Raw genomic sequence first — 14,270 nt, 5'->3', positions numbered from 1 at the left:
TGTGCTGAAAAGTTAGTCTGGGATAAAATCTAACATGAATTTGAGTTTTGGGGTCTTTCTTAGCCCTTTAAGGGAATAATACTAGTGGTTTTTTAGCGCATATTAGAATGAAAGTGGACTACCTAATGTATAGGATGCAGTGGCCCCTAAATAATTTTTCAAGATGCAGACATTTAAAATATACCATTTTCTTCAAAGTGAAAGACCTTTTTACTTTTATTTTTTTGTCATTGAAATACGTAAGCAGAAGATGATTATGTGACGAGTATATGCAGTTTATTTACCTCATGTAATACAAAATTTTGACATTTTGAACATGCTAAAACCCACTAAATGCGCTGTTGACGCTTCTAAAATGCTAATTTTGTTATTTCATCTTCATCAGAGTTGAAGAAAGATAAAAAAATTTTAAAGGTCTATTTTTTTATTACTTAACTAATAAAACATGTTATTTTGAAACACAATAAACTAGACCTTCTGTAAAGTAATTGTTTTTCCATAATTTTCACTGTGGCATGGAGTAGCAGACTGTCCTTTCTGCTTTATGATGTTGCTCTTTCTTTGAGTTAGTTTACGCAGTGAGCACTTCTAAATTTGTCTGGAACTCTTTCAATATTTTAGGCTTTTTTTACTTGAAAAAAACTAAAGTGTTTTTTGTTTAAATTCTCAAAACTTTGAAAATTGCCTTCTGGAATCCTGCATTTAAAGAAAAATCTTGCTCACTGCAGATGGCAAAATAGATCTTTACTATGTGCATATATTTTCTTTAAAGCTGCATTAAGTGAAGTTGATATAACTTAAAATACAAAACAAAAATGTTTTTATGATTTTTAAATTGCTGCATTAATGTAATTTATATTTTAACTGGAATTCTTAATAATGTTTAATGGAGTATGAATGATAAAACAGTAATTTTTAAAGGACTTTTTTTATACCTAATGTCGTATTTAGGAGTATTTTCTTGATGGGATAGTTGTCATCAGTCTGAATTCTACAAAACACTACCCACATGCACCCACCCATATAAAATTACTGAATTTCAGTGAAAGTAGATGTTTATATTTCCTGCTTCATTTTCTGCCTTGCATGCACTAACACAGTGATGAAATGACTGCCTTCCAAATATTACAGAAGCAATGTAATTCTATTACACAAAAGATCTTTATGGTTCTCTGACAGTGCTAAAGAAATCTTAAAATGCCAATTTTATACACTTTTCTCCACTTCCTCTTCTGCTGTTTTGAAAAATACCTCTTCTGTGGAACACCTCCTTAGCCAGGGTAAATTAAGTGCAATTGCTGTTCCCTTGACCTGTGTCAGACCCTTGATTTAGGTAGAATGGGAAGGAAGATTGTAGGCATAGTGTAGATGTGATCATAGCACGTTTCTATCAGCCGCCTTCTTTTTATATATGTGTATGTTTAAAAAAACCTGCTCTGACTTGCACCAAGTGTTTGTTGTGGCTTCAAAACATGAGGGATGTCAAAGTTGCCTGAACAGCAAAGTTGTTATTCTCCTTTTATTCATTCTCATCTTGTTTGTGCCCCAAATTCAAATCTGAATCTCAGGTAGGAATCTGAGAATCAGATCCAGCAGAGTGAAGATCAAAAGGAGAAGCAATGAGTTATTTTAAAAATAAATTCTTTAGCTCTTGGTAACGCTTTTCATGAAGTCCTTGCACTTTAAAGTTTTGTATTCTAAGATACTAATATTTTCCATCAATTTTCATCAACTACAGGGGGGGGAAAAAAAAAGTACTTTTTCTTTACTTTCTTTTTTAGGAAGCTTTTTGGGCACTCCGGGGAGCATAAAGTCATCTTCTGGAAGTTCAGTTCAATCTCCTCAGGATTTTTTGAGTTTTACAGACACAGATCTGCGAAGTGACAGTTTCACGCATTCTCAACAGGCTGCGTCAACCAAAGATGTACATAAAGGAGAGACTGGGAGTCAAGAGGGGGGTGTCAATTGTTTCACTTCCTTAATTGGTCTCCCTTCATCATCAGCTGTTTCCCAATCTAAAAACTTCGACAGCTCACCTGGAGACATAGGTAATTCAAGCCTTACTTCTACAGCATACAAACGAGCTCAAACTTCTGGAATAGAAGAAGAAACTGTAACAGAGAAGAAACGGAAAGGAAATAAGCAAAGTAAACATGGGCCTGGTAGACCCAAAGGAAATAAAAGTCAAGAAAGTATTTCCCATCTTTCAGTTTCTTCTGCTTCCCCAACTTCATCTGTGGCATCTGCTGCAGGAAGCGTGACAAGCTCTGGTCTTCAAAAATCTCCAACTTTGCTCAGGAATGGAAGTTTACAAAGTCTTAGTGTTGGCTCATCTCCAGTGGGTTCAGGTAGGCATTTATTGGATTCGTTTTCTTACCTCAAAATATGTCTTTATTATTTTAGCGGTAATTCTGAGTATGCTTTTCAAGAACAGAGTATCATTTAAAGTATCTTGAAAGTTGCATTGGGAAAAAAAGTAAAAATTAGAATATGATTGTTGGAAGAGTAGATTTTGTTCCATGTATAGGTGCCACTGTGCTGTAGGTGGCTGTAGTAGATTGACCTATGTATTGACCTATATGCTATATAAATGCAGGTTTTGAGGCTGTAGGGGGAAAAAATAAGTTGCATGAAAATAGGTTCTTTGGAAGTTACATATGACAGGCTTAGCTAAAATAAGTGATAGTTTATACAGACTATATCGTCTGTACGTTCTGTTACACAGAGAAAACAAAATCAGTACTCAAGCATGTCGGCTGTGCTGAGTATGTCCCTCAATTATTTTTTCCCAATTTAGCTTAACTAAAAATCAAAATGTTTATAAGGAGAATTATCAGTTTAAACATGTAAAAGGATATTCTGAATCTGGACCCCTGTGCAGCCAGATGACGTTTTCATATTCTTGTGTGCTTTTTAGCAATTGAAATTGGCTGGTTTGTTCTTCCTCTGTTCTAAATGTTATGTGCATCTGGGGCTGAGAGAGGCTTTCTGTTCCCAGTAAACCTGTGTATGGAATGACCTTGCAGAATACCGTATCTACCAAAGTCTCTGTTGCTTTGACGTTTCTTTCGAGACCTTTGTGTTTGGATAAAAAAATAGCAAACTATCTGATACCTTGTTTTTGTAACTTTGAAATTTTGTCCTTTTTGTTGTTCTGGTGGATTTCTTGCTTAATTTTTCTTTTTTGGGGGGAAAGAGAAATGGAACTTGAATATTTGGTGGTGGGCAGGGTTTTATGCTTTTATATTGTATATTTGCACTGTATAAGCAAGAGATACTTTACTTCAAGAAACAAAAAACTTCATATTTGTTTCAGAACAAGGCAGGTACTTAAAAACTTGATCTCAAACCCACATTGTTTTATGTCTTTGTTAGATGTAGGCAAATGATGATTTTTATTACAGGTAACAATGGCAATAGCAGTGTAGCAGTGGCAACTATATGAAAAAAAAATTTTTCCTGTCTTGAAATCAATAGGGAGAAATGGTATGTGACAAAACTTCCTAGTTCACTGTCCATCTTTTTGATTAAAATGCAGTTTTAGAAACATGTTGACCTCATATCTGTTATGGACAGAGACCATCCAACAGATTTAGATCAGTGTTCTTATTATTTTAGTATGAACTTTCTTATTCCTTTATAATCCCTTTGAGGTAGATTATGTATTATTGTAGTTGGGGTAACAGATGGAAGTACAAGATCTTGGTTTGAAGTGAATGACATGTTTCCCACCTTATGTTTGTCTTAGAATATTCTGGTCTTGTCAGCTCCTAGAACAGGCCTTTCCCTGGCCAGGTCCATCCTTGCTTCCTTTGTCCTCTTTACTACATCTCATTCTTCCATCTATAAAATGCCAGTGATAATGTTAAACTCCCTTTGTAAAAAGCTTTGAAATACATGGATGGAAATACCGGCTAGGTTTTATTACATTTATGATGATGTTCAGCCTATAATTTCACCACTGTTAAGCATACTTAGATTCTTGCTAGCCGGCCTTAGACCTGTCCTCTGAAACAGTGATATTTTCTGAAGGTGCCAAAGAAGATGAATGAAAAACAAGCAAACAAACAAGATCCGTAAATAAAATCACCCCAACAAAACCCAAAAAACAAAACCAGATGGGATGTCTCTGCCTTCGAGCATGAGCTCTAAATTAATCCACAAACTTCTGCTTGAGTCTGAGCATATTGTTTTAATGTGCTCTTCTCCCTGATCTCCCCTCTTTCTTATGGTTGTACTGCTGCTTTCCTCACTTCATCATAAGCATTTTCTAGGTTTAGCAGTCCATTTACAACTTTGTTACAATGAGGAAGGGCATGTGAGTATTATCAGTATTATCAGAAACATAACATTTTCTCAGGTATGATATGCTGATGTTTCTCTTTGGAATGTCTCTATATTGTTCAGTAACAAAATCCGACAAGTGAATCTAAACGATTTGACCCAAAACCCCAAATAAGATTTTATGCATGTTAAATGTAGTGAGAGAAAATGCTGGGGACGTCAAGCCAAAAAGCTTTTTCTGACTCTTAACTTGGAATTGTCTTGTTACTTCAAAGAAGCAGAATCAGGAATGAGTTAGACCATACTAAACAAAGCTTTTGATGCACTTTTTCAAGAATCTCCTCCTCTCTTTTTTTTTTTTTTTTTTTAAAATCTTAACTTCATCTTGACTTGACAAAGCTTTTGATGCCCTTTTTCAAGAATCTCCTCCTCTCTTTTTTTTTTTTTTTTTTTTTAATAACCTTAACTGCAGCTATCTTAAGCTACCATTCTTTTTCCATTTTCTTAAGAGTACTTGTTAAGATCCATAAAAATTACAAAAATCATTACTTCACAGACATACGATAATCCTGTTCACAGTTAATGTTCAAATTAGAAGAAATGTGAAGGAAAGCTTATTTTAAAAGGTAATGCGGATTCATCATGTGCTATTTATACATAATTAAATGTCTTCCATAAAACTTTTATTCAGAGTAAGTACATTCAGCTCATTTTGTGAAAATATTTGTCCTCTCCAAACTTTTTTCCAGTCCACAGAACTTCTGTTTTCGTGCTTAATAAGAACAGAGATGTATCATGAATAGTACAAGGCCATGTAATTAAAAGCTGTTACAATACATACACTCAGGTTGTATTACAGCTGCCACACAACTGATCTGATGCTTTCGAAAATCTGAGTGCTTGAATGTTCAATCTTAATGCTCTTTATAATTTTTTCTGAAATGTATTTATAATCTGATAGGAAACACTGTATGCATTACTTTAACAGTGTACTCAAAGGAATGAAAAGTAATTTAAAAAAATGAAATAAAATTTAGTTGGTATGGTGATAAGGAATTTTTATATTAAATTAACATTTTCCTAGTACATCTGTCCTGTTAAAAAACCAACCAAACAAAACAGAATAGCTTCTTTAGCCAATAACAGCTTATTTACAAACCATACTTATCTTTCTGCTGGAAATTCACAAGGAAGTTTGTTGTCTTAAGATGACATAAGTCAGTTGTCAGTGGGAGTTATATAAAGCTGATACTGGTTCCCCCAAAATGGGACTGGTCTTTGGAGTGATTTCAGGATCCAATTTCTTTAATGGGGAAGGGTTTAATCTGAACTGTACAATTTTATAGGGCTATTTAACTTTTTAAAAGTCACACTAGTTGTATTCTCAGGAATAAGTTCATTCTCAGCATCCTTCTAGGGAATAATACTTAAAGATTTCTAGTCCAAAGTATTGTAAAGCAGTGATCCCTTCTACTGAAGATTTTTATTTTTTCTTTTCACAACAATGGTGATTAAAGAACAGAAAACATTCATCCAGGGACTGAAAGAGATCAGTAGCATCTTGTCCCAGTGCTTACCTCTGCTAGTAGTAGATTCCAAGATCAAATGTTTCTTTTACCATACTTGCACTTTTTTTCAACAATAGTGCAGAAACTAATAAGGTGGTGGGAAGAAGAAAAAATACAGTTATGGTAAATAACTTTCATATATGCTGTATTTTTCTGTCGAGCAGTTTGTGCAGGCTCTGGCCCCTCTTTGTTTGGAGTACACTCCAGTGCGTGAAGAGTTTTCTGAGAACTCAAGTCCCACAGCAATAGGGGAAAAAAAAAATTTTACATGACGTACAGTACCTTCTGACTTTTGTGGAGTAATGCAGCAAGGTAAAATGAAAAGCAATCAAATGTCAGAAGTAGACGGAAATTTCTGTTTTATGGTAGATAAAGTTCTTGCACAGTTATCTTGCAAGTTCTGCATGGATACTTGCTGCTGGAAGAATTACAGTGCTTCAAGCATATAGGGATGCTTCTCTGTCTTTCCCAGTTCTGTTCTTGATTTCAAGTGTACAACAAATTGTATAGTATTAACTTCAGTTGCTAAGGTCTTCAGGGGATCATTTGCTTCAATATTTTAATTTTTACATAATTGATTTTATACCCATATGAGTACTGTAAACCCTACAAGAGCTTATAAAGCAATTCTTTTCTTCCCTAAGACGACTGGAGAAGGTTAAATTCCAAATTGGGCCTCGAAATGGTTAGCCCATTCTTTCAGCACCCTTGCTGTGCCCATCTTCTGGAATGCCTTTGTCACAATTGAGGCAACCTTATAATTGGTCTTCCTACGTTTTTATCTCTACTTCATGTATATTCTACCTTTGACCAGTCTTCAGTATGCTCTGGTTGGTAATACTAGACAGTTTTTGGAATAAAGGACGTCTCCAAGCCCAGTGTTGTACTTCAATATAGCAATATTTCAAACTCTGGTTTAGAAACAGTTAATGTTTTTTGCCACAGGCCCCTCTGGGTTGATTTTGTCTTGTGCAGTCAAATTTCAGCTTTATATAGGAGTTTACTAAATGCTTCAGCTTAGTCCATGTACTTTATTCTCCTTTCTCATCTGATTCAAGCAGTGATGAAGCCTCTGCCAAATGTTATGCTCCTGTGCAAGGAGATGATCTTACTGTTAAGCTCGTTCTCATACTGATGATGCAAGAGAACTCTGAGCTTCAAAGTAGATGAGTAACTTGAAATCATTCTAATTGAGACACCGAGTTCCTCAGAGCTTATGTTAAACCTTTATGATGTTATGTTTAAACTCCTCTGTAGCCTTTGACTTACTAGCTAAATCTATTGGGAGAAAGAGTTTAGACAAAATTATTCTGAAATAGTTTGTGCTATTACATTTATCTGCCCCAGAAGCCAAAGCAGAAAAAGAAGTCTTGCTGTGTTAAAAATTTTGTATTCCAGAGGAGATAGAATAGAAAGGACAAATTGATACTAATAGATATTAATGACCTTTTAGGACTAAGCAAATGGTGTAGAAAACACACCAAGACAAAATTCTTGTGCAGATAATTTCATTCTTCATATTTGAGGCTCAACAGAAATAGTTTGATACGAGATTAAAATGTTAAAATTGATGATTGTTGGTGTAGAAAACATGGAGACAGTAAGTAATTGGGAAGAAATCACATGAGGGAGTAGAAGCTTACGAAAATGGGAATTATCATGAAATAGATCCCCCTGTCAATGTTCTTAACTAAAACAGGTGTTATCAGCAGCTACAGCCAGAAGTAATAAATTGGCATTTCCTGATGATGAGTACCTCATATTTTCATGTTTTTAGCCTGTCAGTGTTAAATTTCAGTAAGTCTTTAAAGCTTGTGAAGTTGTAGGAGACTGGCAGGTAGTTAATGTTATGTAATTAGGTTGTGTCTGATACAAGAAAGAAAGATTTTAAGAGATGTAAAGATGTAATAATTCATGGCGGTTATTGTGAGTTACGGAAAATAACACATTGGAGGTTTGGGTTTTTTTTTTAATAAAAGCAGTGGCATAGTAGATGTCTACGTTTGAATTGATGCAGCGTGACATTTTAAGTAAAGACCTGTAATGATAGGAAGTCAGCAAACCTTTGCATTAAAGGTAGTTAATGGATAAGTCTCAATTTAATTTTGATCAGAGAATTATTAAATCAGAGTATTTACTTTGGGTTTGTGTTATTTCCCTGTGCACCAGTTATCAACCTTATGCTATTTATTGGAAAATTCTGCAATTTCTGAAAAAATCCGTGTATGAGGACAGGGTAAAATGGATCTCTTGGTAAGCAATACAAACTAAGAGTTGTGTTGGTGGAGCTAAAGTAAAAGATTATGTCTAAGAAAGATGCATGTGTACTTGCAGGATAAGGATGGCCTTCTGGGGAAGGAAGGGCTGAAAAGAAAAAGGATGAAGGTGAATAATCCGTTATGTCTGTGCTTCCAGTGCTGAGCTGTGTTTAAAAAGGTTTGAATGCATAAACAGCAGACTAATGAGAAAGGTAGCTCTGTGTTCAGCAGAGTGCATCTGGTCTTCAAATACTGTGTCTAGTTCCGGTATCTGCTGTGTGTAAAGAGGAGTAAAAATGGAGTGTAGTCACTCCATCATAGAAGGCCACTAGGTTAGTCAGGCAGGACTTGCCCTTGGTGAAGCCCTGCTGGCTGTTCCAAATCACCTCCCTGTCCTCCGTGTGCCTTAGCATAGCTTCCAGGAGGATCTGTTCCATGATCTTCCCAGGCACAGAGGTGAGACTGACTGGCCTGTAGTTCCCCGGGTCTCCCTTTTTTCCCTTTTTAAAAATGGGGGTTATGTTTCCCCTTTTCCAGTCAGTGGGAACTTCATGGGACTGCCACGACTTCTCAAATATGATATCTATGAACCTAATTCTGTGCTGTATTATCCCTTTGATTTCTAAAAGAAAAATTAGCATGGTGCATCAGTTTGGCATATGAAATAATGCATTTCAAAATACAGTAGTTAGTAGGGTATTGTCATGCAGTATGGGTCTGCAGAAATTAGTTTCCAACGTGGTATGTTCTATGCTTTTATCAAAGATTGGGAAGAAATTAAGAAGTCTTTGCTGTTTGCTGTGAGGGTTCACGGTGGTTTCTAAAAACGTATGTTATAAGAAATGTACTCAGATGTAATGAATAATAATTCCTTGATTAAGAAAGTTTTGTACAAAAAATACTGAACAATGGACCTTATAACAGAGATGTGTTTTGAAAACAATTATGAAAAACTTCTGAATAATGATGGAGAACTGAACACTACCTCATATTGAGATGCTTTAGGAAAAAAAGCTATTGTCATCTCTGTGATACTCATTTCAAGAAGGGATAGAAAAGTTATATCACTTGAAATTACTCCATAGATATTGCAGGTAGAGTACTATATTTAATTCTGATACTAATTTCCTCCTAAAATATGAATATAGGAAAGTTGAGAAGAGGCATACAATGATCAAGATTTTTAAAATGTCCTTTTTAGAGAGTCTTAAGCTCTTTGATAGACTGAAATATCTTTAATTTGAGAATATTTCAGTTTACAAAAATGGTTAAAAGCATGATCATAATTGTTATACAGGAAGAATTAATATTCCTGGTCAAGATTTTTTTTCATTGGTAATTGCATACTGCATACTGGTAATTGCCCCATTTTCTGTTTTTAAAAAAAATGTTGACAGAAAAGTACAGACCTATAGTACTTAATTAGATGGGCTGCTGAAAACAAGAAGTGTTGAGCCTTTTCCACCTTTGAAGTCTCCAGGCTGCCTGACTTTCCATGGAAGCAGTGGTTTGTGCATTAGATACAAATCAGCTCCCCTGTGAGTGTTGCAAGACTAGAAACTCTTGGAACATTGCTTTGAAACAAAACTTGATCTAAAACAAAACAAAACAAAGTTTTCCTTTCTCAAAAAACTGTAGGTTTGTTAGTTTGGTGTTTTGTTTTTTTTTTTTTTTTTTGAGTGAAACAGATGTGAGGGCTTTCTGAAGTGAAAAAAAATGTCCCAGGGAAGGGAAGGTAAGGTCTATTAACAAGGGTATAGCTTGCATGTCAAGCTGCTTAGGCCTGCTTATATCAGAGAAGATCTTGGCAGCTGTGGAAATGAGATTTTACCTGATTAGTTAGTTGTTGTATGAGAATGTAAGTGTCTGTCAGGTTAAAATGGAAATTTTGAAGATTACATACTTGAATCTAGATTCCCAAATTATGGTGTGACTCTGGGCATTAGTTTCTAGTTACATTTCAAAATATAATTTATTTATTTATTATGCTCTGATAGTCAACAGCAAATTGTATGTTTACATTATGAACTTGAAATACATTTCAGATTCTAAAAAAAATCCCAACAAAACAAAAAAATAAATTAATATGGGAAAGGGAATGTGTATTTTCCTGAATTCCCTTTTAGGTCTTTCATTTAAAAACAAAATAAAGATGATTTTGGTAGTTATTCATTTCAGGAGAAAGATGTAATAATTTTAAACAGCTGAGCAGTAAGATGTAATTATTTATAAAATCTTTGAAATTTTGTTTTTATTCAAGCTTTGCAAATTTTCTACCCAAATATGAATTTAATAATGAGTAAAATAAATTCTGTAGGTCTAGATTTTTGCCCGTACAGAATTATTTGCAGAATTGGCATCTAAATATGATCTTTTCAAAACATAATAAGTATCTGTATGAATACATTGGCTTTTTGTTAGTTGCATCTAAATTGGCAGAAAAGAAAATGGACTGGGGGAGCTTAAAGGCTGCTTAAGTTGCTGTACTTACTACTTTTCAAATTTAGCTATAAATCTTTCTTGTTTGGTGAGGGAAGGTTTTCGAAGAAGTCTGTGAGTTTTTTTGTAACTTGTTTGCTTTTAGATTATATTTGACCTGTAAGCCTACGGAGTGCCTTGTATATATTTGGTGTTAGGTTTGAATTCCTAATAAAAACTCGCCTACTTTAGGCCTGGGTAATCTGGGTAAACTACACTGTATGGATGAGATCTAGCTGACAGCTTTGCTATTACCGTTGCCTGCACAGCGAACAAAATAAACTGCCTGCTTTTCCAGGAGTTGATTATCTTTGCAGATACATGGAGTAAAAGTATGTAGCATTATCATTATTATATTAAAAAAAAAAAAAAAAAAAAGAAAGCAGGAAGAGAAAATGTATTGAAACTTCCAGTTTTGTGCTTGGATTATGTTAGTTCTTTAGCTCTTCTTATAAAACTAAGAATTAGAATTTCATATACACAGAGCGGGGGAACGAGGAGACACTCTGAAGCAATTAAGATTTCTGTCCTATCAGATGTCTTTGTTGCAGAACTTGATATTTGCTTTAGAGGTGTACCCCTTTTCTGAAGATCAAGGAAATATTCCTTAAATGAAATTCTATCGCTGCATGGAAACTGAAGTGAAATACAGGTGGTGTTTGCTTACTTGCAACTGTTTAGTTCCCAGGATCTCCTTTAAAAATTAGACTTAAAAAAACCCTTAATTTGATATAATTTTGTGTGTATATATATATATTTTTAAATTAAAATATACTTTTTTTTTGAGTGTGAACATTTTTCAGCATCTGGAGCCAATTTACTAGAGTACAGCATTCCTTGTAAGTCAAATGTGAGATAGCAATCAGTCTTTTAACTCCATAAAATCTGTTGAAGGTGACATGGGAACATAAAAAAGCGTGTGCGGGGGGAGGGCAAAAAAGAGGCTTGACTATAAAAGGAGCAGTAGGGTTTTTTTTAACCCTCCTTGAAAATTGTACTTTTCAGGTTTTACAGACTTTCAAGTCTTTCAGAAATCAAATATAGCTGAAAAATAAGTGATATGTATGTGTTGATAGTATTTGCAGAATTTTTGTCCCTCTGAAGACTGTCCAGTTCATATGGTAAAAGTCTTTTGTTGTTGTTGTCAGTCAGAGGTGGTAGCACTACAGTCAGGTCTTTAAAATCAGAGGGAAATGTACTTTGCATTTAAATTTTCCATTTATTTGATGTGAAGAGCTGCAGTATCAGAAGTTAAACTGACTGAAAGTTGTTTCAGGATTACGATTGGGGTGACTAACTTCTATATAAGAAGAGGCTCTGATATCTAGAGCTGTTGTTGATTATTATAATAATTTCTGAGATTTGCCTGTAAAGTTTTAAAAAGAAAACAAATTTAAGTAGAAATACTAACATAACGTAGTGGTATGAGGCAGACTAGTTACCTTAAAATAATTGAGCTTTTAACTGAAAGATGGTGCTTTGGGACAAATCCATTAAGACTTACGGTGGACAGATTCTTGTGTTGGTGTACAGGAACTATACTGCCTGTATACTATGTTGTTTCTGAACAGATATAATCAGACCAAGTGTGTGATTATCAGCTCCACATTTCCCTATGTTTCCTTCTTACTCAAGTAATTTATTTTACTTTCTTAAACAGGTTGCATGGTGGTGATAGGACTAAGAACAGTAGCTTTCTGAAGCTCTTGATAGCCTGTGCTGTGGTGTGATACTGTGTGTGTCACTTGGTACAACATTGGGGCACGCGTCCCACAGCAATTCTTGCTCTGTAGTGAAATATTTGAAGTCAGGCGGTCTCCAGGTAGCTTCGTATGCTGTGGTTGATGACAGTCTGAACACCTAGCTCTAGTTAAAATGGCAGGAACCAACTGGGATAACTTTACAGATACAATAGAAGATTTCAATAGCTTTTGTATTTAAGAACACTTTAAAAAGGGAAACTGTGGAATCCAGTACCTCTCTAGATCTAAAGCTGTGTCTTAGCTACACTAAATGACAGTATATCCCAGTGCCTTTTCACTGTATGGCAGTTCCTGATGTTTTATAAAGGTTACCTGTACTGGTTGCTTAAAACCTGCAAGATCTTTATGTTGATCCACCTGGACATGAGCTCATTTTTAATAAAACTCCCCAGCATAAATAAAATGCAAGAAGTTGGCACTGATAAGCCAACACCGTATTTCCAGAAGATTACTCAATTAAACTTCTCTTTCAGGAGTATTAGGCATAATTGAAAAAGTGTTGTAGGAGTTAGATATACAGGTACGCCGTACACACACAGTGTGCTGTCAAAATACTTAGCAAAATAGTTCTTATCAGGGCTTTTGTGGTGGTAATGAAAGAAATAGTAAGTGAAACAAACTATTTTATATTGTTAGAAAAGCTACTTCTTGTCTGATCCTGAATTTGAAGCGAATTTTTTTGTCCATTTGAATGAAACTGGGATTTAACACCTAGTTTAGATACAAACTCATTACTTCATATTGTTCTTTCTATACTTTTTATTCAGCTTTTAAATATAATTCTTCATTCTTTGATTTCAGATCTGGCAGATATGTATGGTGTCTGAGAGAAGGTCATAAGGATAACATTAAGAAAATTTCGACAGTGATCTAGCTTGCTGCATGTGTTTTCATGAGGGAGAATTAAATGCAGTGGTAAAAAGTTTCTGAAGAAGGTTCTCATTAGACTAACTTGAAAAAACTGGAAATTTTTGTCCAAAAGAGTGAGTATCTGTGGTCTGAGGACCAGTATTAGCTCTAGAAACTTGAGTTGAGAAGAGATTCATGGAAGCTGTAAACAGAGCTGAAGAATACGAACACATGTCTGGGGCTTGTGGATGAGTAATCCTATCAGATCCTTTGTACTTGACTTGGCTTTATATCTATTTCCCATTGTTTATTTGTTTTGAACATTTACGAGAAGGGTTTCCTGATAAGAATGACTAGAGGTTCAAAGTAAATTAAAAAAAAAAAACAAAAAAACAAAAAAACCCAAACCCAAAGCAAATAGCAAAAAGCCCCCATTCCCCCATCCCCCCAAACAAATGAAAAAGCACCTCGTAATCCGTTAATACAGTTCGCTTTCATGTAAGAATCTCAAATGCAGATTTTTTTTTTTTTTTTTTTTTTTTTAAAGGTGTGAGTGTGATAACTGTCATGGACTAATTCCTGATCTGAAGGATTTAGTGGTTGGTTACAGCAAATAACATCCTTTCAAGGGCTAAAGTTACTAGGCCTTTTTTCTGCTGTGGGAGTAGTGGTAAGCTTAGAATTTAACTTTAGTTTTTGTATCCATAACCAATTCCTTTAAAAACAGGTAATGAACAGTAGAAGGATGGTGACTCGGATGTAGGTATTAATACACAGTCAATTCTGAGATATTTTGAGACTAATTGAAATGAAGGAGCTGGAAGCAACGAAGTCTTCCTGAGCAGCATTGATTTTAAGGAAGAATAATTGTAAGGTTTTAAAGCAAGCAATAGCAGCTACCGTAAGGGTTAGATGAAGAAAGGAAGGATTCAGCCAAGACTGAAAGTGCGCAAGGCAGCAGAGATGCAAAAATAAAGGAAAACAATGAATGTGAAGTCCAGCTATTACAGCATATAGTGTTTTGGTATATGTGATTACTGTTCACCATCCCTAACCTTTCTTGACACCTT

At 34.9% G+C, this 14,270-nt stretch overlaps 1 protein-coding gene across 2 annotated transcripts in view; it reads left to right on the top strand.

Moving 5' to 3' along the window:
- Positions 1 to 14,270, top strand: part of MLLT10 (myeloid/lymphoid or mixed-lineage leukemia; translocated to, 10) — a 130,496-nt gene that overhangs the window by 66,130 nt on the left and 50,096 nt on the right. For both annotated transcript variants that reach the window (XM_009275227.2, XM_009275226.2), the window contains exon 10: positions 1,782 to 2,348. In XM_009275227.2, coding sequence (XP_009273502.1) covers positions 1,782 to 2,348 — 567 coding nt within the window. The remainder of the gene's footprint in view (positions 1 to 1,781; positions 2,349 to 14,270) is intronic.

This window comes from Aptenodytes forsteri, unplaced genomic scaffold, assembly GCF_000699145.1.
Source record: "Aptenodytes forsteri isolate BGI_AS27 unplaced genomic scaffold, ASM69914v1 Scaffold336, whole genome shotgun sequence".
In the NCBI taxonomy this organism is placed as follows: domain Eukaryota; kingdom Metazoa; phylum Chordata; class Aves; order Sphenisciformes; family Spheniscidae; genus Aptenodytes; species Aptenodytes forsteri.
The sequence above is the reverse complement of the archived record's forward strand: the minus strand, read 5'-3'. Positions and strand labels throughout refer to the sequence as shown.